Source organism: Hypanus sabinus, chromosome 20, assembly GCF_030144855.1.
Source record: "Hypanus sabinus isolate sHypSab1 chromosome 20, sHypSab1.hap1, whole genome shotgun sequence".
Classification (NCBI taxonomy): Eukaryota; Metazoa; Chordata; class Chondrichthyes; order Myliobatiformes; family Dasyatidae; genus Hypanus; species Hypanus sabinus.
In genome coordinates this window covers 7,152,106-7,178,401 of record NC_082725.1, presented here as the reverse complement: position 1 = coordinate 7,178,401, position 26,296 = coordinate 7,152,106, and the positions used below count along the sequence as shown (strand labels likewise).

The following is a 26,296-nucleotide window of genomic DNA, read 5'->3' as shown; positions in this document are numbered from 1 at the left end:
ATACCTGTCTGGACACGCCCCCTGCTGACTGCTCCTGTGGCTCCTCCCACAGACCCCGGTATAAAGGCGATCAAGGCCTGAGCCCGGCCTCTCAGTCTCCAGGATGTAGTATGGTGGTCACTCACTGCTTGTTCCTTCTTCCAGTCAATAAAAGCTGATATCTCGCCTTTACGTCTCAGAGTGAGTGATTGATGGTGCATCAATTTGTGTGACCAAAACCACACACAATATTCCAGGTGCGGTCTCACCAAGGCCTTGTACAACTGCAGTAGAACCTCCCTGCTCCTGTACTCAAATCCTTTTGTTATGAATGCCAACATACTATTTGTCTTTTTCACCACCTGCTGTACCTGCATGCCCACCTTCAATGACACCCAGGTCTCGTTGCATCTCCCCTTTTCCTAATTGGCCACCATTCAGATAATAATCTGTTTTCCTGTTCTTGCAACCAAAGTGGATAACCTTACATTTATCCACATTAAATTGCATCTGCCATGAATTTCCCCACTCACCTAACCTATCCAAGTCACCCTGCATCCTCTTAGCATCCTCCTCACAGCTAACACCGCCGCCCAGCTTGGTGTCATCCGCAAACTTGGAGATGCTGCATTTAATTCCCTTGTCTAAATCATTAATACATATTGTAAACAACTGGGGTCCCAGCACCGAGCCTTACGGTACCCCACTAGTCACTGCCTGCCATTCTGAAAAGATCCCATTTACTCCCACTCTTTGCTTCCTGTCTGCCAACCAATTCTCTATCCACATCAATACCATACCCCCAATACCGTGTGCTTTAAGTTTGCACACTAATCTCCTGTGTGGGACCTTGTCAAAAGCCTTTTGAAAATCTAAATATACCACATCCACTGGCTCTCCCCTATCCACTCTACTGTTACATCTTCAAAAAATTCTGTAAGATTCGTCAGACATGATTTTGATTTCACAAATCCATGCTGACCTTGTCCGATGATTTCACCTCTTTCCAAATGTGCTGTTATCACATCTTTGATAACTGACTCTAGCATTTTCCCCACCACCAATGTCAGATTCACCGGTCTATAATTCCCCGGTTTCTCTCTCACTCCTTTTTTAAAAAGTGGGGTTACATTAGCCACCCTCCAATCCTCAGGAACTAATCCAGAATCTAAGGAGTTTTGAAAAATTATCACTAATGCATCCACTATTTCTTGGGCTACTTCCTTAAGCATTCTGGGGTGCAGACCATCTGGCCCTGGGGATTTATCTACCTTTAATCCCTTCAATTTACCTAACACCACTTCCCTACTAACATGTATTTCCCTCAGTTCTTCTATCTCACTAGACCCTCGGTCCCTTACTATTTCCAGAAGATTATTTATGTCATCCTTAGTGAAGACAGAACCAAAGTAGTTATTCAATTGGTCTGCCATGTCTTTGATCCCTATGATCAATTCACCTGTTTCTGACTGCAAAGGACCTACATTTGTCTTGACCAATCTTTTTCTTTTCATGTATCTATAAAAGCTTTTACAGTCAGTTTTTATGTTCCCTGCCAGCTTTCTCTCATAATCTTTTTTCCCTTTCCTAACTAAGCCCTTTGTCCTCCTGCAACTGACAACTGGGGAGACAAACAATCAGAAATTTAAAGTTAGTGCAGCCAACCAAGAGTTTACCAAGTTTAGTCACTGATGTAGGAATCCTCCTAAAATTCTTGCACATCATTTTTATAAATGAACACACTGCAAAAAGAAAACACTTTCTTCATTTCTCTTTAAGGTTTCTTTATTGCAACATTTAATAATCTGGTAATTTCTGTTCCTCCAACCTTTTAGATATGTATGTTTTTCTCCAAGGAGAAACATTCTCTAGGTAACAATGCCGAGTTTAGGTAAATTTGGCTTTAGGTTAAAAAAAATTGATTATTGCCAACTTTCACAGATGCGTGTACAAACGTTTGTATATAAGTAGAAGGCATCAGTGGCCATAAGGAAGGACATGCAGCCATCTTCCACAACACAGTTTGCCATAGTCACCACATATATAACTCCTTAGTTAGTTCAGTTATGTAGGAAGGAAAAGTTAGATTGATCTCAAGGTCAGCACAACATCATAGGCTAAAGGAGCTGTAATGTGCTGTAGTGTTCAATGTTCTAAACTCTGGGTTTACCCACTGATGAACACCATAGTTAAGTACAAAGAACAGGATTAAGACAACACGAAAGGCAATGCACCAATGAACTACAGGCAGCAATGATGTGACACTTTCCCAGAATAGAAAAATTATTAGCTCTGGGTTTTGAGAAGCATATGAAGAAGGCTGAATGTCTTTACAAAAAACTGAAAGCTAAAATAACCATAAGATATAGATGCAGTATTGGGCCATTCAGCCCATCAAGGGGAAATAAGGATTATGAGGAAAATGCAGGTAGGTGGAGATGATCTTATTGAATGGCAGAGCAGGCTTGACGGGCCGGATAGCCTACTCCTGCTCCTATTTCTTACGTTCTTATTAAATCTGCTCTGCCATTCAGTTATAACTGATATATTATCACTCTTAAACCCCGTTCTCCTGCCTTCTGCCCAGGAAAGAAATCCTCTGGTGAAAGAAATTCCTCCTCAAATCCGTTCTAAAGGAACATCCTTGTATTCTGAGGCTGTGCCCTCTGGTCCTAGACACTCACATGATTAGAAACTTGATGTCCACTCTATTCAATGAGAACCCCACCCCCCCGCCCCTCATTCATCCAAGCTCCAACAAGAGCAGGCCCAGAGCCATCAAGCACTCCTCATAAACAATACTGCAAAAGTTTTAGGCACATATATATAGCCAGAGTGCCTATGACTTTTGCTTCATACTGTAGTAATTTTATGTTTTGGAATGTACTGCTATGCAAAAAAAGACAAACGTCATGACACGCAAGTGATGATGAACAATTATGATATGCGTCTCTATTGTGCACTCAGTGTGCAAAGAGGGCAGAGAGAGGGTAATCATGGTTGGAAAAGGAGAAAGGAGAGGGGAGTGAGCAGAAAGCTCCAGAGAGGCATTCTTTAATAATCAGTAAACCAATGTCTAAAGGCTTGGTATGTTTCCACTCCAGCCTCGAACACTCCTTCTCTGCCACCTATCACACCCTCCCTCCCATGGTAGTCTGCCCTCACATTCCCAACATCCTTTCCTCCCACCGGATTTACAAGTTTGCTCTCTCTGCCCCACGTTGACAAATACAGTAAGTCTAAGCATCAGAACTATACATACATGCCTTAAGATTTTGGCACAGCAGCGTCTGTTAACCCTTTTATTCCCAGGGTGATTCCCATGAACCTTCTCTAAGCGTATATTTAGGTCTCCATTCTGACCTTGTATCATTTCTCACCTGCCTATCACCCCTCTCTGGGTCCCCTCCTTATTCCATTTCTCCTATGGCCCACTCTCCTCTGCTATCCAATTCATTCCTCTCCAGCCCTCTATCTTTCCAACCCACCTGGCATAATCTGTCACCTTCTAGTGCTCCTCCTACCCTTCCCCCTATATTCTTATTCAGGCATCTTCCCTCTTCCTTTCCAGTCCTGATGATGGGTCTTGGCCAGAAACATCAACTGTTTATTCATTTCCATAGATGCTGCCTGATCTGCCGAGTTCCTCCAGCATTGTGTGTGTGTTGATTTGAGTCAAGTCAGTGGGTTTCATCATACATAGAGCGATGAGGCTGCTAGTGCTGATGAGAAGGCAGTCAAGGAATTTCCAAAAGTATTGGCTAAAATCATTTGTGATTTTAGAAGAGAATGCCATTTTTTTTTGCCATTGCTTCAGTCTCATGGCAGGCGTCCCCTTATTCTTTGCTCTTCCTTCTTCCCAGCTGTCCCTCATTCAGTAACATGGATGGTTTGCAGCTGCTATTATCACCACTCCAGTTTGCAATGGATCAAGAGCCAAGGTCGTTCATTCTGACATCCCTATCTCTCCTCTTCCCCTTGGCCCCAAGTGACTTTAGATTTGTTTTATCGAGTGTAGATGCTTCAGTCCTTCAGCTGTGTTGCATGATTTACTGCACCTGCAAGAAATGCACTGGCAATTCCCATATGCATTAACAACACTCAGCTCTCTATCACCATGATCCTCTCATCCTACATTTGTGTTTTGTTTTGTCTCTAACTGGCTACACTGACATCTAAAAGTGGATTTCAAGAATGTTTCTCCAACTTAATGTTGGTCTCCAGCACAATGCCTACCTGTGTTGCCCTCTACATGCATCTTCAATCATTTTTTATGAAGTTATCCGTGGTAATATTTCATTTCCTGTGCTGTATGTGGTTTATGTGTTGTGGATGCACTGTGGTCCGAAGGAGCATTGCTTCATTTTGTTGTATATATGTACGGTCAGACTTGAACTATTATTCTCTGAACTAATGACTGTGGCAACTTGTAGTGAGGAGAAGCTGATGACAGGGCGAAATGGCAGGCAACAGGATGAGCTGCATGTAAAAGGTGGACAGAATTAAAAAGGGTGAATACAGGACTGAAGGTGTTATATTTGAATGCACACTGTATAAGCAATAAGGTAGATGAACCAGCAGCGCAGTTGTAGATTGGCGGGAATGGTGTAGTAGGCATCATTGAATCATGGCTGAAAGAAGATTATAGTTGGGAGCTGAATGTCCATTGTAATGAAAGGACAGGCAGGAAGGCAGAGGGAAGCACTACTACTTTCTTGATAAGAAATAAAATCAAATCATTAGAAAGGAGTGACATAGGGTCCGACAGTGTTGAATCATTATGGATAGAGCTAAGGAACTGCAAGGATAAAAAGACCCTGATGAGAGTTGTATATGGACTTCCAAACAGCAGCAAAGATGTGGCTGACAAATTACAATAGGTGATTGAAAAGGCAGTCCAAAAGGGCAAAGTTACAATAATCAAGGAGGACTTCAATATGCAGGCAGATTGAGTTGGTGCTTGATTCCAGGAGAGAAAATTTCCGAATGGCTTTTTAAGAGTAGATTGTGGTTGAGCCCACTAGGGATCAACTGTTCTGGATTCAGTGCTGTGCAATGAATAAGAATTGATTCAAGCACTTAAGGTAAAAGAACCCTTAAGGGCAGTGATCAATTCACCTTGAAATTTGAGAAGGAGAAGCAAAAGTCAGATGTATCAGTATTACAGTGGAGTAAAGAGAATTACATAGGCATGAGAAAGGAGCTGGACAGAATTGACTGGAAAAGAACACTGGCAGGGATGATGGCAGAACAGCAATGGCTGTAATTTCTGGAAGCAATTTGGAAGGCACAGGATATATACATCCCAAAGAAGAAGCAGTATTCTTATGGCAAGATAATACAACTGTGGCTAACAAGAGAAGTCAATACCAACATAAAAGCCAAAGAGAAGGCATATAATAGAGAAAAATTAGTGGGAAATTAGAGGATTAGGCAATTTTTAAAAACCAACAGAAAGCAACTAAAAAGTCATTGAGAAGGTAAAGATGGAATACAAAAGTAAACAAATGAATAATATTAAAGAGGATACCAAAAGTTTCTCCAGATACATAAATAGTAAAAGAAAGGTAGAAGTGAATACATGACCATGGGGAAAAAATTGCTGGGGAAATTGTAATGGAAGACAACAAAATAGCAGATGAACTGAATAAGTAATTTGCATCAGTCTTCACTGTGGGAGACACTAGCAGTCTGGTGAAAGTTCCAGTTGTCAGGGGTCATGAAGTGTGTGAAGTTACCATACAGGAAGATTATTGCTGGGAACCTGAAAGGTCTAAAGAAATACAAGTCACCTGAACCGATGCTGTACACACGAGAGTTCTGAAAGAGGTGGCTGAAATGATCAAAGAGGCATTAAGAATGATTTTTCAAGAATCACTAGATTCTGGAATGGTAACAGAAGACTGGAAAACTACAAATGCTACTCCACTCATTAAGAAGGGAAAGAGGAAGAAGAATGGAAACTATCAGCCAGTTAGTCTGACCTCAGTGGTTAGGAAGATGTTGAAGTTGATTATTAAGGATGAAGTCTCAGGGTACTTAGAGGCATATAATACAATAGTCCATAGTCAGCATGGTTTCCTCAAGGGGAAGATATGGTAGATATGATATATAAGTTAGATATGGCCTTTGTGTCTAAAGGGATCGGGGGTATGGAGAGAAAGCAGGTACAGGGTTCTGAGTTGGATGATCAGCCATGATCATACTGAATGGTGGTGCAGGCTCAAACATATGGCCTACTCCTGCACCTATTTTCTATGTTTCTATGAAATCTTGCCTGACATATCTGTTGGAATTCTTTGAAGAAATAACAAGTAGGATAGACAAAGGAGAATCAGGTCTTCTGAAAATCCAAGTACGCAACATCAACTGATTCTCCTTTGTCATTTTTGCGAACCTCTGTTTAACCCTCTTTAGTTTCAGCATATCCTTTCTATTAAAGGGCCCAAACCTGTAATACCAAGATTCTAGCATGGATAAAGCAGTGGTTGACAGGCAGGAGGCAAAGAGTGGGAATAAAGGGAGCCTTTTCTGGTTGGCTGCCAGTGACGAATGGTGTTCCACAGGGGTCTGTGTTGGGACAGATTCTTTTTAAATTATCTGTCAACGATTTGGATGATGGAAATGATGACTTTGCAAAGTTTGCAGACGATATGAAGATAGGTGGAGGGGCTGGTAGCTTTGAGGAAGTAAAGGCCATAGAAGGATTTAGACAGATTAGGAGAATGAGCAAAGAAATAGCAGATGGAATACAGTGTTGAGCAGTTGATGGTCATGCACTTCGGTAGAATAAATAAAAGGATTGACTACTTTCTAAATGGAGAGAAAATACAAAAAAAAAAGAGGTGCAAAGGAAGTCCTTGTGCAGGATTCCCTAAAGGTTAATTTACAGGTTGAGTATGTGTGAGGAAGGCAAGTGTGATGTTGGCATTCATTTCAAGAGGACTACAATATATAAGCAAGGATGTAATGGTGACAATTTATAAAGCACTGGTGAGGCTTCACTTGGAGTATTCTGAGCAGGTTTGGGCCCTTTAATAGAAAGGATATGCTGAAACTAAAGAGGGTTAAACAGAGGTTCGCAAAAATGATTTCAGGACTGAATGGCTTATCATATGAAGAGCTTTTGATGGCTCTGGGCCTGTATTCACTGGAATTCAGAAGAAAAGAGGGGTGGCCTCATTGAAGCATATTGAATGTTGAAAGGCCTTGATAAAGTGGATTTGGGGGAGATGTTTCCTAAGGTGGGAGTGTCTCAGACTGGAGGACACAGCCTCAGAATAGAAGGGTGTCCTTGTAGAACAGAGATGAGGAGGAATTTCTTTAGCCAGGGAGTGGGGAATCTGTGAAACACTTTGCCAGAGGCAGCAGTGGAGGCCAAGTCTTCATGTATATTTAAGGGAGAGGTTAATAGATTCTTGATTGGTCAGGGCATGAAGGGATACAGGGAGAAGGCAGGGCACTGGGGCCGAGAGGAAAATTGAATCAGCCATAGTGAAATGGTAGAGCAGGCTTGAAGGGCCAAATGGCCTAATTCTGCTCCTATACATTATGGTCTTATGGTCTAATTCATTCCCCACACTAGCAACCCTCTACAAAGAAATTGTATTTTCACAACCTTGGCATCTCATCTGAGAAAAATACCTCTGACCATCCAACTGCTGGTAGGGGTCTCATCTATAGCAGCTGTTTTGATCTTTAGATTTGAATTTTCCAATTCTGTTGTATCATTTTCCACTTCAATTAAATTGAGCTCATCCAAAACTTCAATATCAATATCCTGTCTCATGCCATCTCTATCATTTGATATGTGCCTCTTAACCTATCTGAATCTTCAGTCCATCTATACTTCAACTTTTAAGTTATCAAATTCTTCCACAAACTTACCCTCTGCAAGCTCTTCAGCATCCTCCAGTATACAACTCTCTTGTCTACAGTTGATTCTAATCAGTTCTTCATGCCATGCCATCACCTCGCTAAGTCCCAAACATTGTAATAAAGGAATGGCAGTGCCTAAATTCAAGTACATCTGTATTTTAATGTATTTGAACTCCTTTAAATTATTACAACAAAGAACATTCAAGTCAATCACTTCCTGAAACAGAAATACAACCTGTTCACTAAAACTCATTAATTAGATTTAATTGTAAAAAAAAACTCACTTAAAAGTTGGTGCATGATATTCTCAGGCTCTCAGACAAAATGAAGATAGAAATATAGATTGAGTACCCTTATCTGAAAGGCTGGAGCCAGAAGGTTTTGGATATTTTGGATTTTGGTATACATGGTGAGATAGCTTGGGATCGCCATCATTTCTCATGATACTTATGTTCTACCAGTAAACAGGCTTTGTATTACACTTGTTTATCACACTCATGTACTTAACAGTAAAAATTATTGCATAACACTAATGTAATGAAAATATACTGTGTGCAGGGTAACAAAAGCAGCACAGCAGCATTAGGAGAATAGCTGAATCAGCTGTTAAACAACAACAAACGACTGCAGGTTTTCAGTCTCCACCTATAATGCCATGTTTTGATTATAAGGTTACGAAGAGACAACATAGGAGGAGAATTAGACCATTTGGCCCATCGAGTCTGCTCCACCATTTCATCATGGCAGATCCAATTTTCCTCTCAGCCTCAATCTCCTGCTTTCTCCCCGTATCCCTTCATGCCCTGACCAATCAAGAATCTATCAACCTCTGCCATAAGTAAATATAAAGACTTGGCATCCACAGCTGCCTGTGGCAAAGAGTTCCACAGATTCACTACTCTCTGGCTAAAGAAATTCCTCCTCATCTTCATTCTAAAAGAATTCCCCTCTATTCTGAGGCCATCTCCTCTGGTCTTAGACACTCTCACCATAGAAAACATCCTCTCCATATCCACTCCAAGGCTTTTCACCATTTGATAGGTTTCAATGAGGTCACCCACCAATCTTCTCTGACTTCTAGTGAATACAGGCCAAGATTCATCAAATGCTCTTATTATGACAAACCATTTAATCTTATAATCACTTCTGTGAACCCTTTCAACTCTCTCCAGTTTCAGCACATCCTCTTGAAGATAAGGGGCCCCAAAACTTTTCACAATACTCCCAGTGAGGCCTCACCAGTGCTTTATAAGTCTCAATATTACAACCTTGCTTTTATATTCTAGTCCTCTTGAAATGAATGCCAGCATTGTATTTGCCTTCCTCACCAAAGACTTAACCTACAAGTAACCTTTAGGGAATCCTGCAGATGGACTCCAAAGTTCCTTGGTGCCTCAATTTTTTTTGTATTTTCTCCCTATTTATAAAATAGTCAACCCTTTCATTTCTCCTACCAAAGTGCATGACCATACATTTCCCAATACTGTATTCCTTCTGCCATTTCTTTGCTTATTCTCCTAATCTGTCTAAGTCCATCTGCAGCCTCTCTACTTCCTCATAGACTCTTACCCTTCCACCCATCTTCATATTGCCCGCAAACTTTGCAACAAAGCCATCAATTCAATTATCCTAATCATTGATGTATAACATAAAAAGAAGCAATCCCAACACAGTTCCCTGTGGAACACCACTTGTCACTGGAAGCCAACTAGAAAAGGCTCCCTTTATTCCCACTCTTTGGCTCCTGCCAATCAGCCACTGCTTTATCTATGCTAGAATCTTTCCTATAATGCCATGGGCTTGTACCTTGTTAAGCAGCCTCACATATGGCACTTTGTCAAAGGCCTTCTGAAAACCCAAGTACACAACATCAACTGATTTTCCTTTCTCTATCCTGCTTCGTATTTCTTCAAAGAATACCAAAAGGTTCATCAGGCAAGATATACCCCATGAGGGAACCATGCTAACTAAGGTCTATTTTGTCATGTGCCTCCAAGTACCCTGAGGCCTCATCCTTAATAATTCACTCCAACATCTTCCCAACCACTGAGGTCAAACTAACTGGCCTACTTCCTTCTCCCTCTCTCCCTTCTGGAAAATGGAGAACCATTTGTAATTTTCCAGTCTTCTGGAAGCTGGGGGAGGTATGACCTGTACAAAAGGGACATGTTGCACCTGAACCCAAGTGTGATCAATATTTACGCAGGCAGGTTTGTTAGAGCTGTTGGAGAGGGTTAAACTAACTTGGCAGAATGCAGAGTCAGAAAGGGTAGCAAGTGCAGTCCTCAAAAGTGTTACATCTCAATGCAGGGAGTAAAAGGTGGAAGATCGTGCTGCACTTTTACAGATTGTCAGGGATGATGTTGTGGCCATCACTGAATCATGGCTGAAGAATGGTTATAGTTGGGAGCTGAATGTCCGAGGTTACACACTGTATCAGAAGGATTGGAAAGGAGGCAGAGGGATGCCGTGGCTCTGCTGGTAAGGAATGGCATCAAATCATTAGAAAGATGTGACATAGGATTGGAAGATGTTGAATCATTGTTGGATGAGCTTAGAAACCGTAAGGGTAAAAGGACTCGGACCACAGTTATATACAGGCCTCCAAACAGTAGCTGGGATGTGGATTACTGAATACAAAGGGAAATAGAAAAGGGGTATCAAAAGGGCAATGTTATGGTAGTCATGGGAGATTTTTAACATGCAAGTATACTGAGAAAATCATGTGGTTGGTAATGGATCTCAAGAGTGAATGTGTTGAATGCCTATGAGATGGCCTTTTAGAGCAGCTTGTCATTGAGCTTAATAGGGGATCCGCTATACTGAGCCTGACCTCAGTTGTTGGGAAGATATTGGAATCAATCATTAAGGATGAGGATAAAGCATACTTGGTGACACAAGGAGAGACAGGACAAAGTCAGCATGGTTTCTTTAAGGGAAGTCTTGGCTAACCAACCTGTTGGACATCTCTGAGGCAATTCCAAGTCAGCTAGATAAAGGGGGATGCAGTGGATATTGTATACTTGGATTTTCAGAAGGCCTTTGACAATGTCCCACATGAGGCTGCTTACCAAGTTATGAGCTCATGGTATTACAGAAAAATTACTAGCACGGTTACAGCATTGGCTGATTGGTACGAGGCAGCGCTTGGGAATAAAATGATCCTTTTCTGGTTGGCTGCCAGGTATTCTGCAGAGGTCAGTGTTGGGCCCACTTCTTTTTATGCAATATATCAATGACTTAGATGATGGAATGGATGGTGTTGTCGCCAGGTTTGCAGATGATACTGAGATTGGTAAAGGGGTTAGATAGTGTAGAGGAAACAAGGCAGCTGCAGAAGGACTTAGACAGATTAGGAGAATGGACAAGAAAGAGGCAAATGAAGTATGATGTTGGAAAATGCATCATCATGCTCTTTGGAAGAAGAGATAAATGTGCACACTATTTTCTAAACGGGGAGAAAATCCAAAAATGCGAGATGCAGGGTGCCTTAGGAGTACTTGTGCCTAACATCCTAAAGGTTAACTTGCAGGTTGAGTCAGTGGGCAGGAAATCAAATGAAATGTTTGCTTTCATTTCAAGAGGTCTAGAATATAAGAGCAGGGATGAGATGCTGAGGCTTTATAAGGTACTGGTGGGGCCTCACCTTAAATATTGTGAACAGCTTTGGGCTCCTTATCCAAGATATGCTGACATTAGAGAGGGTTCAGAGGAGGTTCACAAGGATGGTTCCAGAAATGAAAGCGTTATCAAATGAGGTATGTTTGATGGCTCTGGTCATGTACTCACTGGAATTTAGAAGAATGAAGAGGGGGATCTCATTGAAACCTTTTGAATTTTAAAAGGTCTAGACAGAGTAGATGTGGAAAGGATGTCTCCCATGGTGGAGGAGTCTAGGTCAAGAGGGCACAGCCTCAGGATAGAGCGGTGTCCATTTGAAACAGATATGCTGAGAAATTTCTTTAGCCAGATAGTGGTGTATTTGTGGAATTTGTTACCACAGGCAACTGCAGAGGCCTGGTCATTGGGTGCATTTAAGGCAGGAATTGGAAGGTTCTTGATCGGCCTGCTAATCTGCAACTGTGCAACATGGTCATCTACTTTATTCCATCTACTGTGCGCACTTAAATATAACACCTTCAGTCCTATATTCAACCTTTTTGATTTTGTCCACCTTTTACGTTGCAACTCATCCTGTTGACAGCAATTTTGCCCTATTAAAAGCCGCTCCTCAATACACATTGCTTCTGTTTCATCTGCCTTTCCTAGGATACTTCTTGCATTAAAATATAGGCAGCTCAGAACACTAGTTGCACTATGCTCAACCGTTTCATTCCTAATTTATCTGAGGTCTCACCAACATCTGCCTCCACAAACACTCCATTAACTGTTTTGGCACTCTGGTTCCTATTCCCTATAACTCCAGTTTAAACCCCACCATGCAGCATTAACAAACTTGAGTCATGATGAAGGGTCTTGGTCTGAAACGTCAACTGTACTCTTTTCCATAGATACTGTCTGGCCTGCTGAGTTCCTCCAGCATTTTGAGTGTGTCGCTTTCCCACTAGGATATTAGACCCCCTCTAGTTTGGGTGCAAACCGTCCCTTCTGCACATGACCTACCTTTCCTGGAAGAGAGCCTCATGGAGCCCTCCCTCCTAAACCAACTCCTTACCCACATATTTAACTATATAATCTTCCTGGTTCTGGCCTTACTAATACATGGTATGGTTCCTAAGGTAGTCATAGCCGAAGGGTGGTAGTGGAGACGATCTCCCACTGCTAAACAAATGCTCTTCATGATGTGCATCTCAAACAGCCTCTGACAACCAAGTCCAACTCCAGGCCTTCACACGTGGCACAGTTCTTATGCCCAGCAGAGCTGTTCAAGGGGCAAAGGCAGGCCACTGATGCCTTAAAACCAGTTGCTCCTGACAGATGGGGCTCATTAACCATGGGTGGTAGCTCGTCTAGGAGTGGGAGTAAACCCCGAGGAAAAATCCGGAGTTGGAGTCCCGAAGGTGGCTGACTGCTGAACCCAGCACCGGCACGGCAACTCCTGCGATGCTGCTGGCACCAAACCGTACCGACTTCCGTCGTTCCTTTGGACCTGTCATCAGCATGGAGAGGGGGGTCCCACTGCATGGGCAACAGACAGATCTCCATATCAACTCTGCCCTGGCTTGCGCCCTGACAAGGCCACCCTAGCTTCGCTTTATAGTGTCGGACAAACACGGGAAGCAGCAGTTACCGGTTATAAACCATAATGCTTGAATGGTGTAGAGCATGGCGCCAGGGGTTGCTTCCGACGATGGGAGAGACCAACGTGTTTCACTGGACAGCTACCGCCCACTTCAAGCTGGGCAGCCCCCAGCCAGTAAGGTGCTGTCCCACCAGAGTCAGTCTTCCTCATTGGGTGCATGGGGATAATGGATTATTCCATGAAGAGCTGACTAACTACTGCACCAGACAAGAAAGAAACAAATCGAATAAGACAACTCCCCTCAAGTTGGGATGTTGGAATGTCCGCACAATGATGACTGGACTTGACCAAAACCTCAAGGATATCAAAGGTGCACAAAAAACAGTGATCATTATCGATGAGCTACTAAGGCTCAAGGTAGATACAGCTGCCCTACAAGAAACACGTTTGGCAGATTCAGGTACACTGAAGGAAAGGGACTACATATTTTTCTAGCAGGGAAAGAACCAAGACGAGTCCCGTGAGCATAGAGATTGGAGCTCCTTGTTGCAAATGGTGGAGCCACCAGAAAATGGATCAGAACAACTTGACTCTCCCCCTACGCACCAGTCAAGGCCCAGTATCTCTCGTCAGTATGTATGCCCCTACCTTGAACTCCACCTCTGAGGCAAAAGACATGTTCTGCAACAAATTAGGAGCTGTTGTCAGGAATATTCCCAGTGATGAGCACCTCATACTCCTTGGTGACCAATGCCAGAGTGGGAGCCAATAATGATTCGTGGCCATCTTGTCTTGGCCACTTTGGAATTGGCAAAATAAATGACAATGGCCAACGTCTCCTGGAGTTGTCTGGAGTCTCCTGGAATCCAGGCTCCTATCAAGGCCTGGGTGTAACCAACTCCTACTTTCAGATGAAGTCGCAGTACAAGGTTTCATGGCGACATCCACAGTCACCACACTGGCACCAACTAGACATGATCATCACCAGGCGCTCTTTCATCAACTCTGTACTAATCACCCTCTCATACCACAGTGCAGACTGTGATACAGATCATGCTTTAGTATGCTGCAAGATCAAACTACGTCCGAAGAAAATCCACCACTCCAAACAAACTGGAAAACCTTGCATCAACACAACAGAGATGAAACAGTCAGAAAAGGTTGATCAGTTTGCCAAGTCAGTACAGGGTGCTATGACTACCTCCTCACAAGGAGATATTGCAACAGAACAATGGTCATACCTTCATGACACCATCCACGAATCAGCACTCTCCATCTTTGGAAAAAAGACCACAAAGAGCCGTTACTGGTTTGAGGCAAAGTCCAACATCATGACTCCTGTCATTGAAGCCAAGCATGAGGCTCTCACAGAGTACAAGTGCTCACCATCTGACCGAACACTCTAGGCTCTTCAAACTGTTAGAAGCAAAGTGCGACAGACTGCAAGACAGTGCGCAAATGAGTACAGTCGGCCCTCCTTATCCGCAAGGGATTGGTTCCAGGACCCCTTGTGGATACCAAAGTTCGCAGATGCTCAAGTGCCTTATTCAACCCGTCTCAATGCGGTGAATTTTAGGACCCAGCGGAACCCCAGACCTGTCTCAGTGCGGTGGACATTAGGACCCGGCGCCAGAGTTCTGTCTGAAAATAATCACGATCACGATTGAAAATAAAGTGGAAATAATAAAGCGATCGGAAAGAGGTGAAACGCCATCGGTCATTGGAAAAGCGTTAGGCTACATCAGTCAACGATCGATACAATTTTAAAGGATAATGTAAGAAAGGCCCTGCCCTGATGAAAGCTACAATGCAGTGGTTTAATTATTGGGTTTTGGGGTTTTGAGTTTTTGATCCTCCACATCAACCTGTCATGGATGGAGAGCACACTGGAAAGCCGTCTGTCACTGGCTCGCCCGGCACTGAAACATACGTTAAGTGTTTTATATGTATATAAAGTTAAAATATATACTATATATTAAGACAAATATTTGACTAACAGACGCTTAATAATACCGGATGTACCTGTTCCGACTTACTTATTAAGAGAACTTCCAATTTTTTTTCAATCCCGATCCACGATAACCCACGCACATCCTCCCGTATACTTTAAATCATCTCTAGATTACTTCTAATACATAATACAATGTAAATGCTATGTAAAATAGTTGTTATACTGCATTGTTTAGGGAATAATGACAAGAAAAAAGAAGTCTTTACATGCTTGAACAACAAATGCTGGAAGAGCACTTCCAGGTTTTCGCGATTTGCGGTTGGTTGAATTCGCGGATAAAGAGTGTCAACTGTATTGGCTCCAGCTCAGTGAGGACATTCAGACAGCACTGTGACCAGCAACATCAGATTGATGTACGATGGTATCAAGAAGGCCCTTGGCCCATCGCAGAGCAAGACTGCACCCCTGAAGTCATCGAGCGGTGAAATAATCACCGATAAAAGCAAGCAGATGGAACGTTGGGTAGAACACTATTCTGAGCTCTACTCGAGGGAAAATGTTGTTACCTCAGCCATTGATGCCATCAATTATCTACCAGTTATGCATGAACTGTACCAACCATTGAGGACCTCAGCAAGATATCTGACAGTCTGGCACCAAGGAAAGTTCAGACCTGGATGGGATTCCTCCAGACCTGATCAAACACTGCAAGAGCTCACTCCTCCAACCTTTACACAAGGTCCTCTGTCAGTGCTGGAAGGAAGGAGCCTTACCACAAGATATGCGTGACTCCAAAATCATCACTTCGTACAAGAACAAGAGTGATAGGAGTGACTGCAACAACTACAGGGGCATCTCCCTCCTGAGTATTGTCGGCAAAGTCTTTGCTCGTGTAGCTGTGGGACGTCTACAAACTCTGGCAGAACGAGTCTAGCCTGAATCCCAACATGGTTTTCGTGCAAGGAGGTCAACTGTTGACATGAATTTCTCACTCCATCAACTCCAGAAGTGCAGGGAACAACAGAAACCCCTCTATGTCGCTTTCATCCATTTGACCAAGGCATTCAACCTTGTCAGCAGGGATAGGCTACTTCAGGTTCTCCTCAAGGTCGGCTGTCCCCCGAAACTCCAAAGTATCATCAAGTCATTCCATGACAACATGAGGGCTACTGGTCAGTACGATGGCAACTCATCAGAACCCTTCACTGTTCGTAGCGGCGTCAAACAAGGATGCATGTTGGCCCCAACATTATTCAGCATCTTCTTCTCTATGCTATTGAAGCACACATTTGGGACGTCGACAGAAGGCATCTACATGCACACCAGGTCTGTTCAACCCTGTGCGTCTGAGAGCAAGAACAAAGGTGCGAAAGATCTTAATACGTGACATGATCTTTGTCGATGACAGTGCTATAACCTCACACACCAAATAGCAACTACAAACTCTCATGGACCGCTTCTCTAAGGCATGCAAGGACTTCGGGCTTACCATCAGCCTAAAGAAAACAAATGTCCTTGGCCAGAAAGTAGTGCTGACACCAGTCATCACCATGACAATTATGATCTAGAAGTGGTCCATGAGTTCACTTACTTGGGGTCGACCATTAACGACACTCCCTCCCTCCCTCGATGCTGAGATCAATAGGCGTATCGGCAAAGCAATATCGATCCTTGCTCGACTCTCCTCGCGGATCAGGGAGAATCCGAAACTCACTACAAAGACCAAGACTGCCTCGTACAATGCATGCGTTATCAGCACCCTTCTGTATGGTAGCGAGACTTGGACCATCTACTCCAAGCAGGAGAGGAAACTCAATAGGTTTCACCTGCGCAGCCTTCACGCATCCTCAGGATCACCTGGAGAGACGAAGTCCCAAACTTTGAGGTCCTCTCCCATGCTGGACTTCCCACAATGTTCATGCTTTTAAAACAACGCAGACTGCATTGGCTGGGCCACATCCATCATATGAAGAATGGTAGACTGCCAAAGGACATCCTCTACAAAGAACTAGCAACAGGCAAGAGGAACATTGGTAGACCCCAGCATCGCTTCAAGGACATCTGCAAGCGCGACATGAAAGTCTTAAAAATCAACAGAGTGCTAAGATGACGACAACAAATGGTGAGGTAGTCTTCAGTAACACTTAGAACAAGGCGAAAGAGTGAACCTGAGTCAGTTTGAGGAGTGGAGAACTAAACGAAGAGCACAGCGGACAGCAGACAACAATTCCACAATGCCCTGTGGCAGAGCCTACTGTTCCAGGATCGGCTTTAATAGTCACAGTCGAAGCTGCTGGACAAACCAGGGACTACAAGAGGCGCAGTACCCATGGTCAACCACGACTGACTGACTACTATAGGTAGCAATCCCGAGATCACAGCCCTGGAGATCCTACCCTTTAACTTAGCACCTAACTCCCTGAACTCCCTAGGCAGAACCTCATCGCTCGTCCTACCTACGTCATTGGTACCTACATGGAGCACAACCTCTGGCTATTCACCCCCCCCCCACTTAGAATGATGAGGATTTGATCCGAGATGACCCAGGCCATGGCACCCAGGAAGCAACATACCATCCAGGAACTTCATTCTTGCCCACAAAGCCTCCTGTACATTCCCCTGACTAATGAATCCCTTATCACCACTGTATGCATCTTCTCCTCTACCCTCTGAGTCACAGAGGCAGAAGTCAGTGTCAGAAACTCAACCACTGTGACTTTCCTCTATTAGATCATTCCAGCCCTCCCCTGACAGTGTCCAAATTAATATACTTGTTGATGAGGTGGATGGCCACAGGGTTACTCTGTACTGGCTCCTTAGCCCTCTTCCCCTTCCTGACTGTCACCCAGTTTCCTGTGCACTGCACCTTGGGTGTAACTACCTCTCTACATGTCCTATCTATCACCCCTTCAGACTCCCAAAAAATCCGGAATTCATCCAATTCCAGCTCCAACTCCTTAATGTGAATCATCAGAAGCTACAGCTGGATGCACTTCTCACAGCTGTAGTCATCAGCAACACTGGAGGTCTCCCTGCAAGAGGAGCTTTCAACTGTCTTGCCTGACATTTCTACTGTCCTAGCTAAGCAGATATGAAGAGGGAAAAAAAACTGAACCGAGAGCTTTCCTTTTACTTTCTGAGTGAAGGCTCTCTTCATTGAAGCCTCAAAAATCTAAAGGCTCAAGATCACCATATAACCATATAACAATTACAGCATGGAAACAGGCCATCTCGGCCCTTCTAGTCCGTGCCGACGCTGACACTCACCTAGTCCCACTGGCCCGCGCTCAGCCCATAACCCTCCATTCCTTTCCTGTCCATATACCTATCCAATTTTACTTTAAATGACAATACCGACCCTGCCTCTACCACTCTGATTCTGTCCACTCAGATGACGACTGCTGCAATGATACAGTACACTCTTTTTGTATTTCTTTTTTTTATATATGAAGGTCTTATGTAAGATATGAAAACAATCAGCATCGTAAACTTGTTCTGGTGTTAAGACAATCTTCGCAAATTCATTAGTGAATTTCTCACAGCTTCATGACCAGTAAATGCTTTATCTTTGTAATTTTGAAATCTTTAAAAATTTTAATGCTATACATTTTCTCAAATTTCTGCAATCAGCCTACAGAGTATTCACAATTACTTTCAATTTTCAGTTTGTTTTGGTAGATCTTTGCTCATTTCATGATCAGTATATGCTCATTCTGACGCTGATGAATCCATTCTTTCAATGCACGATCAAGTTCTTCATTTTTCCCTTTATGCAGTGTTTTCCTATTTTTTATAAGTTAATTTTTACAGATGTGAGGTCACTTGACGTCATATCAGTGCTCAAAAAAATTACAGACTTCAAAGGTTCTTGGAGTTTGGAATTTCAGATGAGGAGTAACTCAACTTGTATCTTTAATTTCACATAGTGATCAGAATTGAATTTATTATCACTGACTTATTCATGATATACATGTGTTAGTGAAAATAAACCTGATTCTGATTATGACATGAAATTTGATTTTTTGCGGCGGTAGTAAAGAGAAAAAATATAAAATCTATAAAGTACAAAAAGTAAATAAATAATGCAAAAATAAGGTAAAGTGGTCTCAATGGTTCAAGAAGTCTGATTGTGGAGCGGAAGAAACTGTTCCTAAATGTTTCAGTATGCATCTTCTGATGGTGGTAACACAAAGAGGGGAATCAGAATCAGGTTTAATATCACTGGCATAAGTCATGAAATTTGTTAACTGAACAGCAGCACTGTTAATACAATTACAATGCAATAAATACTAATAGAGAAAAAAACTATGATTTACAGTAAATTTACAATAAATATATAATAAATTAAATAAGTAGTGCAATAATAGAACTATAAAATGGTGAGGTAGTGTTCATGGGCTCAATGACTACTCAGAAATTGGATGGCTGAAGGGAAGAAGCTATTCCTGAATCATTGATTGAACCTCTTAAGGTTCCTGTACCTCCTTCCTGATGGTAACAATGAGAAGAGGGCATGTCCAGGGTAACGGGGGTTCTTAATGATGCAAGCTCTCTGTTTGAAGCATTGCTCCTTGAAGGTGTCCTGGATACTATAGAGGCTCATGGCCATGATGGAACAGCCTAACTGTACCACTTTCTGTTTGTGTCCTGACGAAGGGTCTCGGCCCGAAACGTTGACTGCTTATTTCAACGGATGCTGCCCGACCTGCTGAGTTCATCCAGTTTGTTTGTATGTGTTGAAGTATACAACTTTCTGTAGCTTATTTCAATCCTGTGCGGTAGCTACCCACCCAGCGCCCATACCAGATGGTAATGCAGCTAGTTAGATTGCTCTCCACGGTATATCTCTAGAAATTTGTGATTGTTTTAAGTCTCGGATGGTGAGGACCCTTAATGATGAATGCTGCCTTCTTGAGACATCCTTGACGGTGGGGAGGTTGCACTCGTGATGAAGCAGACTGAGTCTATAACCCTTTGCAGCCTCTTGCAATCCTGTACACCGGAGGCTCCATACCAGCAATTATTCAGAATGCTTTCCAGGTGACACCTATAGAAACTTGCAACAGGTTGTTGGCGACCTGTCAATCTCCTCAAACATATAATGAAGTAGAGCAGCTGGCATGCCTTCTTCATGTTTCATACAATCAGTGTGTTGGGCCCAGGATATATCCTCTGAGATGTTGATTTCCAGGAACTTGCTCACCCTTTCCACTGCTGACTCCTTGATGGGGACAGACGTGTGTTCTCCTGACTTCCTCTTGCTTCAGTCCACAAAAAGTTCTGTGATCTTTTTGACGTTGAGTACAAGGGTGTTATTGCAACACCACTCAACTAGCTAATCAAGCTCTCTCCTGTAAGTCTCCTCATTGCCATCACAGGATTTTGCCAACAACAGTGGCATCATCTGCAAATTTTTAGACTATATTTGAGCTATGCCTAGCTACAGTGGAATGAACGTAAGAAGAGTAGAACTGGGTGCTAAGCACACATCATTGAGCTGCACCTGTGTTAATAGTTAGCAAGGAGAAATTATTCCCTATACACACTGACTGTGATTTCCCAGTAAGGAAGATAAGGATCCAGTTGCAGAGAGAGGTACAGAGACCTAGGTTTTGAAGTCTGAGGGAATGATGGTCTCGAACACTGAGCTGAAATCGATAAAATTGACGTGTGTTTCACTGTTGTACGGTGCTCCAAGTCAGAATGGGGTCAGGAAGATTGTATCCACTGAGAACCTGGTGTTGGGATAGCAAATTGCAGCAGGTCCAAATATGTTTTATTATTTTCTTTTATACATAACACATTACGTATATCAGTGTATTATGTATCTTTCATTGTATATCATGATCTAATATTCATAAGAACGTGTGAATTTGAACAAGAGCACTGGGCCCTGAGCCCACTCCAGCACTCGAAGGTCAAAGTAAATTTATTTTCAATGTATATGTATGTCACCATGCCTTAATGTTCATTATCATGCAGGCATTAACAGTAGAACAAAGAAATATAATGGAATCAATGAAAATCTACACACAAGCAAAGATTGCCAAACAATCAATGTGCAAAAGAAAACAAATAGTGCAAATGCAAAAAAACTAATTAGTGTGCTCATTGAGTAATATCATTGTCGATCCAATAATCGCCTGAACTCCATATTCCTCCTTACACAGTGATAGTTCACCTTCTCTATCTGCCATAACAAAAAAAATCAAAACCTCTTCTTCCCCTGCCTTTTATTGAAGAGTATCCAAAGATTCATGACCTTCAGGCAAAATTAAAATCCTCTCATCACTGTCTTTAAAGGGCAACTAGGATATTTGTTTCAAAAATGATCTCTAGTTGTAGACTTTCCCTGAAAAGAAAGCACAGGTTCACATCAAACTTGTTCAGCCCCCACAGAATCTACTGCACTTCAGTCAAGTTGCCACTTACTCTTATACAAATACAAGCCTAGCCTGCCTAACCATTCCGGATATCTGTCTAATGTAACGAATAGATATCACATGATCATTGAACACAATCTATGACTCACTTTCAAGGACTTTGCAACTCATGTTCTAACTATCATTTATTTACTTGTTTATTTATTATTATTTGTTTCTTTTTCTATTTGCACAGTTTGTCATTCTTTGTGTAGAGTTTTTCATTGATTCTATTGGATTTTTTTGTTCTACTGTGACTGCCTGCAAGAAAATTAATCTTAGGATAGTATTCAGTGAAGTAGATGTACTGTGGTAATAAATTTACTTTGAATTTTGAACCTGTGTATAGAAACATTTTGTTTATATAATTCAAAAACATTAGCTTTTTCTTTCTAGTTTTGTTTCGTTAAAACTAAACATGGCTTAGAAAAATGGCACAGACATACTTCCTATGACCTAAATAAAACTTTTAGATAGACAAAGTCAAATCTTCAAAGTTTAAGTACATTTTATTATCAAAGTACATATATGTGACCACATACAACACTGAGATTCATTTTCTTGTGGGCATATTCAATAAAATTATAGAATAATAACCATAAGAGTCAATGAAATACCACCCAACTTGGGTGTTCAGGGTACAGAAGACAACAAATGGTAAATACAAAAATAATACAATACAATAAAATAATAAATAAATATTAAGAACATGAGTTGTAGAGTTCTTAAGTTGGGAGGAGGGGTGGAGATATGTCTCTAGCAAGGGAGGTTTAAGGCGCTCCTTCCCTCCAATTGCCTGCAGGTCACCCTTGGGCAAGGTGTAGCACCTGCTTACTCCCCCGATCAGGGTCACATGAAGCCATGGGGGCAGGTGATGCATGGTCATATAAACAGCTGGTGCATATCACAAGTCCCAGTTATGCCACCACTTGACATGAAGCAAAATATATCTGAAGAGTTTTGATAAGGCTTGGGGTCACTCATCCTGTAAAGGCACTGCTGGGAAGAAGGCAATGGCAAACCACTTCTGTAGAAAAATTTGCCAACAATCTTGGTTATGGAAAGACCATGATCACCCATGTCATATGGCACAGCACATAACAAATGAGAGTTCTTGAAAGTCAGTCCATAGGTTGTGGAATCAGTTCAGCATTAAGGTAAGTTATCCTCTCTGGTTCAGGAGTCTGATGGTTGAAGGGTTAGAACTGTCCCTGAACCTAGTGGTGTGAGATCTGGCTCCCATACCTTTTAACAATTAACATCTCCAAATTTCCATATTCTATAATTAATTTTGAAATTGCAACCATAAAACAATATCTACAAATATATTGCTATTTTATGCTCACCTTGTAAAACAAAAGCATTATCATATTCTTCATAATTTACTTCCCATTCATCATTAACAATTACCACATTCACTAATGCCTTTAACAGCCAGTGAAATGGGAAAAACTGCTTGTTCCATGGGGTTTACAAACAATTTTGTTATAGTCTTCATCATTTCTACTTCCTATTGATCATTCACAATCAGTAATGCCCTGAACAGCCAGTGAAATTAAATACTTCTTGTTGCACGCAAATTTGTTCAATTCCTTATTCAGTAGCAGACAATGCATTTTTAAAATGCTCTTGAATCTGTAAATCAAAAGTAAGACTATTCTTACCTTCTTGTCTTCCTGCTCATTTGCTTGCCTCTTCTCCTGACTGTGGCTATCAGTGAGAGTTGCCCTCTCCTCTTGCTGCCCATCCTGCTGCTGGTGTTGTTGCTGCTGCTGACAGCCGCTGCCTCCAGACCCCTGAGCGTGGGGGATGGGCTCCAGGCTCCCGTTCTCCCGACACTGAGAAACTCCGTTTACATCCATCTCGGTCTCCCGAATTCACTACATGGCACAAGATTTAAAACAACAAAATCAAGATCAGCTTCACGCCACCTTTTCAAGCCACGGGTAGGACACAATGCGAGCTTCGCGCCCGGGAACCGTAGAAAAATCGCAGACTTTTGAATTTGTCCTTGTGCAATGGCCTTCAGTCGCCCCGAAGAAAAAGCAAACGCTAACTAAGCAGATGAACTCGGCGTTCAGTGGGCAGGGCTAATTTACTTTATACCATCGGGTATGGGGAACAGCTTCCACCACAGCTCTGGACCCATCCCAAAGTTACAAAAGACGAGGGGAGGGGGAGACTGAAAAAAATTCCCAGGATTATTGCAGTGTGTCTGATGGTGTGCTCGCTTTAAGAACCGCTTAGAAGAAATGACAACCAAAAGTTAAAGCCCCTTCCGAGGGAATGGCGAAATATTAAAAAAAAAGCCCACGCGACCTCGAAAGGCGGATGCAAGAAACGAGTACCCAACCTGCGAGATGCGGTGCGGGCGCTGACACTCCGGCATTTACACGGCTAGCCGGGTTCCACTGGTGCTCATCTATCCTCTGTGTGACCGTGGCTCTCGCACTCGCACTCCGCCCGCGTCGCGCCACGCAACCCCTGCACAACGAGAACCGGGGTGAAGAGAATGCAAGGGGGAAGCATTCGGGGGGGGGGGGGTTCCTCTCCACTCCTGTCCTGAAAAACCTACTGTTCCCAGTTTCACAAATAAAAAAGGGCCAAGCATTATTATCGACCTTGCAGAAAAAAATAAAACTCTTCTGAATGAGATCTAGTGAAATTGCATCAAGTTCAAAAATTATTACCCAGGGACCTAATTTCTGCATCTGTTTCATCACCAGTGTATTAAAATGCAGGCCTTGTCCATTCCACTGCAATAGTTTACAAATTAAAATACTGTTGTGTAAAGTGTACATTTATCCATCAAGTTTACAATTGTATTGAAATGTGAATTACTCCAGAGTTAATTGAATTATTTCAGCAATAATTAATGCAAAAGGTAGCATTTGTCCCAAAAATATCAGGTGGCTGTATAGAAAAGACAGTGACTATATCTCAATCTAGTTAATATTCAAGTTTGCAATATTCAAGTCCTATTCATGTTCATAAATATTATGTTGGTAAGGTCAACTGGCAAAAGATTGAGAGGTTTTGATGTTCAAAAGGAACTCAGTGCCCTTGTGCTCAAGTCCTTGAAACCAAGTGGAAAAAAATAATTGCAGATGGGTGGAATCTGAAATAAAACCGTAAGATGCTGAGGAAAAAAAACTCAAAATGTTAAGCAGCATCTGTGGAAAGAGGAACAGTTAATATTTTACAGGGGTGCTGAGTTGTGGTGGCCCCTACTGTCAGTGCTGCCCTCTAGTGATCGCTCGTAGGAAGACAAGCTGGATTGCACTCATCTGCGGTTGTATGAGCACATTTTTGAGGAACTGCTACTTGCTTGTTCTTGCAGAAACGTGACTACAGGCCAACATTGCATGCACCATCAATCTGCACACTCAAGGACTTGGATTATGTATTTTTTTGCAACTATATGTTTTTCTGCTATTGTAATTATATGTGCTCTATGGTGCTTGTACTATGTGCGAATGTTAGTTATGTGATTTGCACCTTGGCCCCAAAGGTACACTTTCACTTGGCTGTATTCTTGTGTCTGGTTGAATGACAATGAAACTTGAACTTCTTTTGACGGCTCCAAGCCTAAAGCATTAACCACATCTCTTTCTACAGATGTTCCTTCACCTGTTGAGCATTTCTATATTTAAAATAAATAATTAATAAATAAATGTTATATTTTTATGTTGTGCAGCAGACAATGTGAAAGGCAAGTTATATGTTGGCCTTAGTTAGTGGAGGATTTAAGCACAAAAGTAAAGACATTATAATTTTACAAGGGCTTGGTATGATCCGTTTGGTATTCTTACCCCAAAAAAGATGCCTTTTTTTTAAAGGGATTACAGCAAAGATTCACGAGACAGGATCCTTGAATGGAAGGCCTAGCATGTAAGAATGATGGAGAAAGGATGAAGCGCATTTCTTGAGAAAAATGAATGTAGACTTCAATGAAATATGAAAAAAAAATGTTAAAAGAGATCAGCTGGGAAGATATAGAGAAGATTTTGCCTCTGGCTGAGATCTAGAACTAGAGGTCAACATCTCAGAAAAGGAGCAAGCCACTTAGGAATGAGAATGAGGAGAAATTTCTGCACGGACAGTTATGAGTCTTTGTAATCCTCTTTCATAAAGTTCATTCAAAACAGTGGTCAACAGTTTCCTTCAAATTAAGAAAATCAAAAAGATTAGCAAACAAAGCAGGAAAACAATATCTTTAGGTAGAAGGTCATCTTTGATCTCATTGAATGGAAGAGCAAGCTTGAGGAGCTAAATAGTTTACACCTGCTGCATTTCCTTAAGGCCTCTTGTGCCAATGACCAAGGAACACTAACAGACATTCATGGGTAATATAAATGTTTATGCTGATCTCATCCAACATCTGGACCATTGCTTTGCTTTGACAAACTCTGACAGAGTGGGGATGGAAGGAAATTAAATTAAATTTGGGGAAAATACAGAAAATCAGTAAGTTTTTATTACAGCCATGTAAGATTTGGGTGTGTGTATCTTGCCCTGGGAAGCAAAAGTAATATAGAAGGTGACCTATTGAGGCAAGTCACCAATGATTCTAGAAAACGTCTACAAATCTAACATGGAGAGCATTCTGACTGATTACATAACTGCCTGGTATGGAGGCACAGCATCAGAAACCCTGCTGAGTGTAGTAGACTCTGCTAACTCCATCATGGGCACGAGCCTCCCCACCCCTGAGGATATCTTCAAATAGCAATGTTTCAAGAAGGTGGCATCCATCATTAAGGTCCTCACCTTCCATTCCTGATATTGGACAAACAAATTCCACTGAATTGTTTCCAATTCATTTAGAGCCTTCTTTAATTTAGGTGACTGCACAATACACAA

General features: G+C 42.1%; 1 protein-coding gene across 4 annotated transcripts in view; it reads right to left on the bottom strand.

Annotated features, from left to right (window-relative positions):
* Positions 1-23,929, bottom strand: part of rbms3 (RNA binding motif, single stranded interacting protein) — a 1,202,299-nt gene extending 1,178,370 nt beyond the window's left edge. For all 4 annotated transcript variants that reach the window (XM_059945024.1, XM_059945027.1, XM_059945025.1 and 1 more), the window contains exons 1-2: positions 23,787-23,929; positions 23,098-23,313 (exon numbers count right to left, since the gene is read on the bottom strand). In XM_059945024.1, coding sequence (XP_059801007.1) covers positions 23,098-23,295 — 198 coding nt within the window. In that variant the 5' untranslated portion in view covers positions 23,296-23,313; positions 23,787-23,929. The remainder of the gene's footprint in view (positions 1-23,097; positions 23,314-23,786) is intronic.
* Between the last annotated feature and the right edge of the window lie 2,367 nt (positions 23,930-26,296).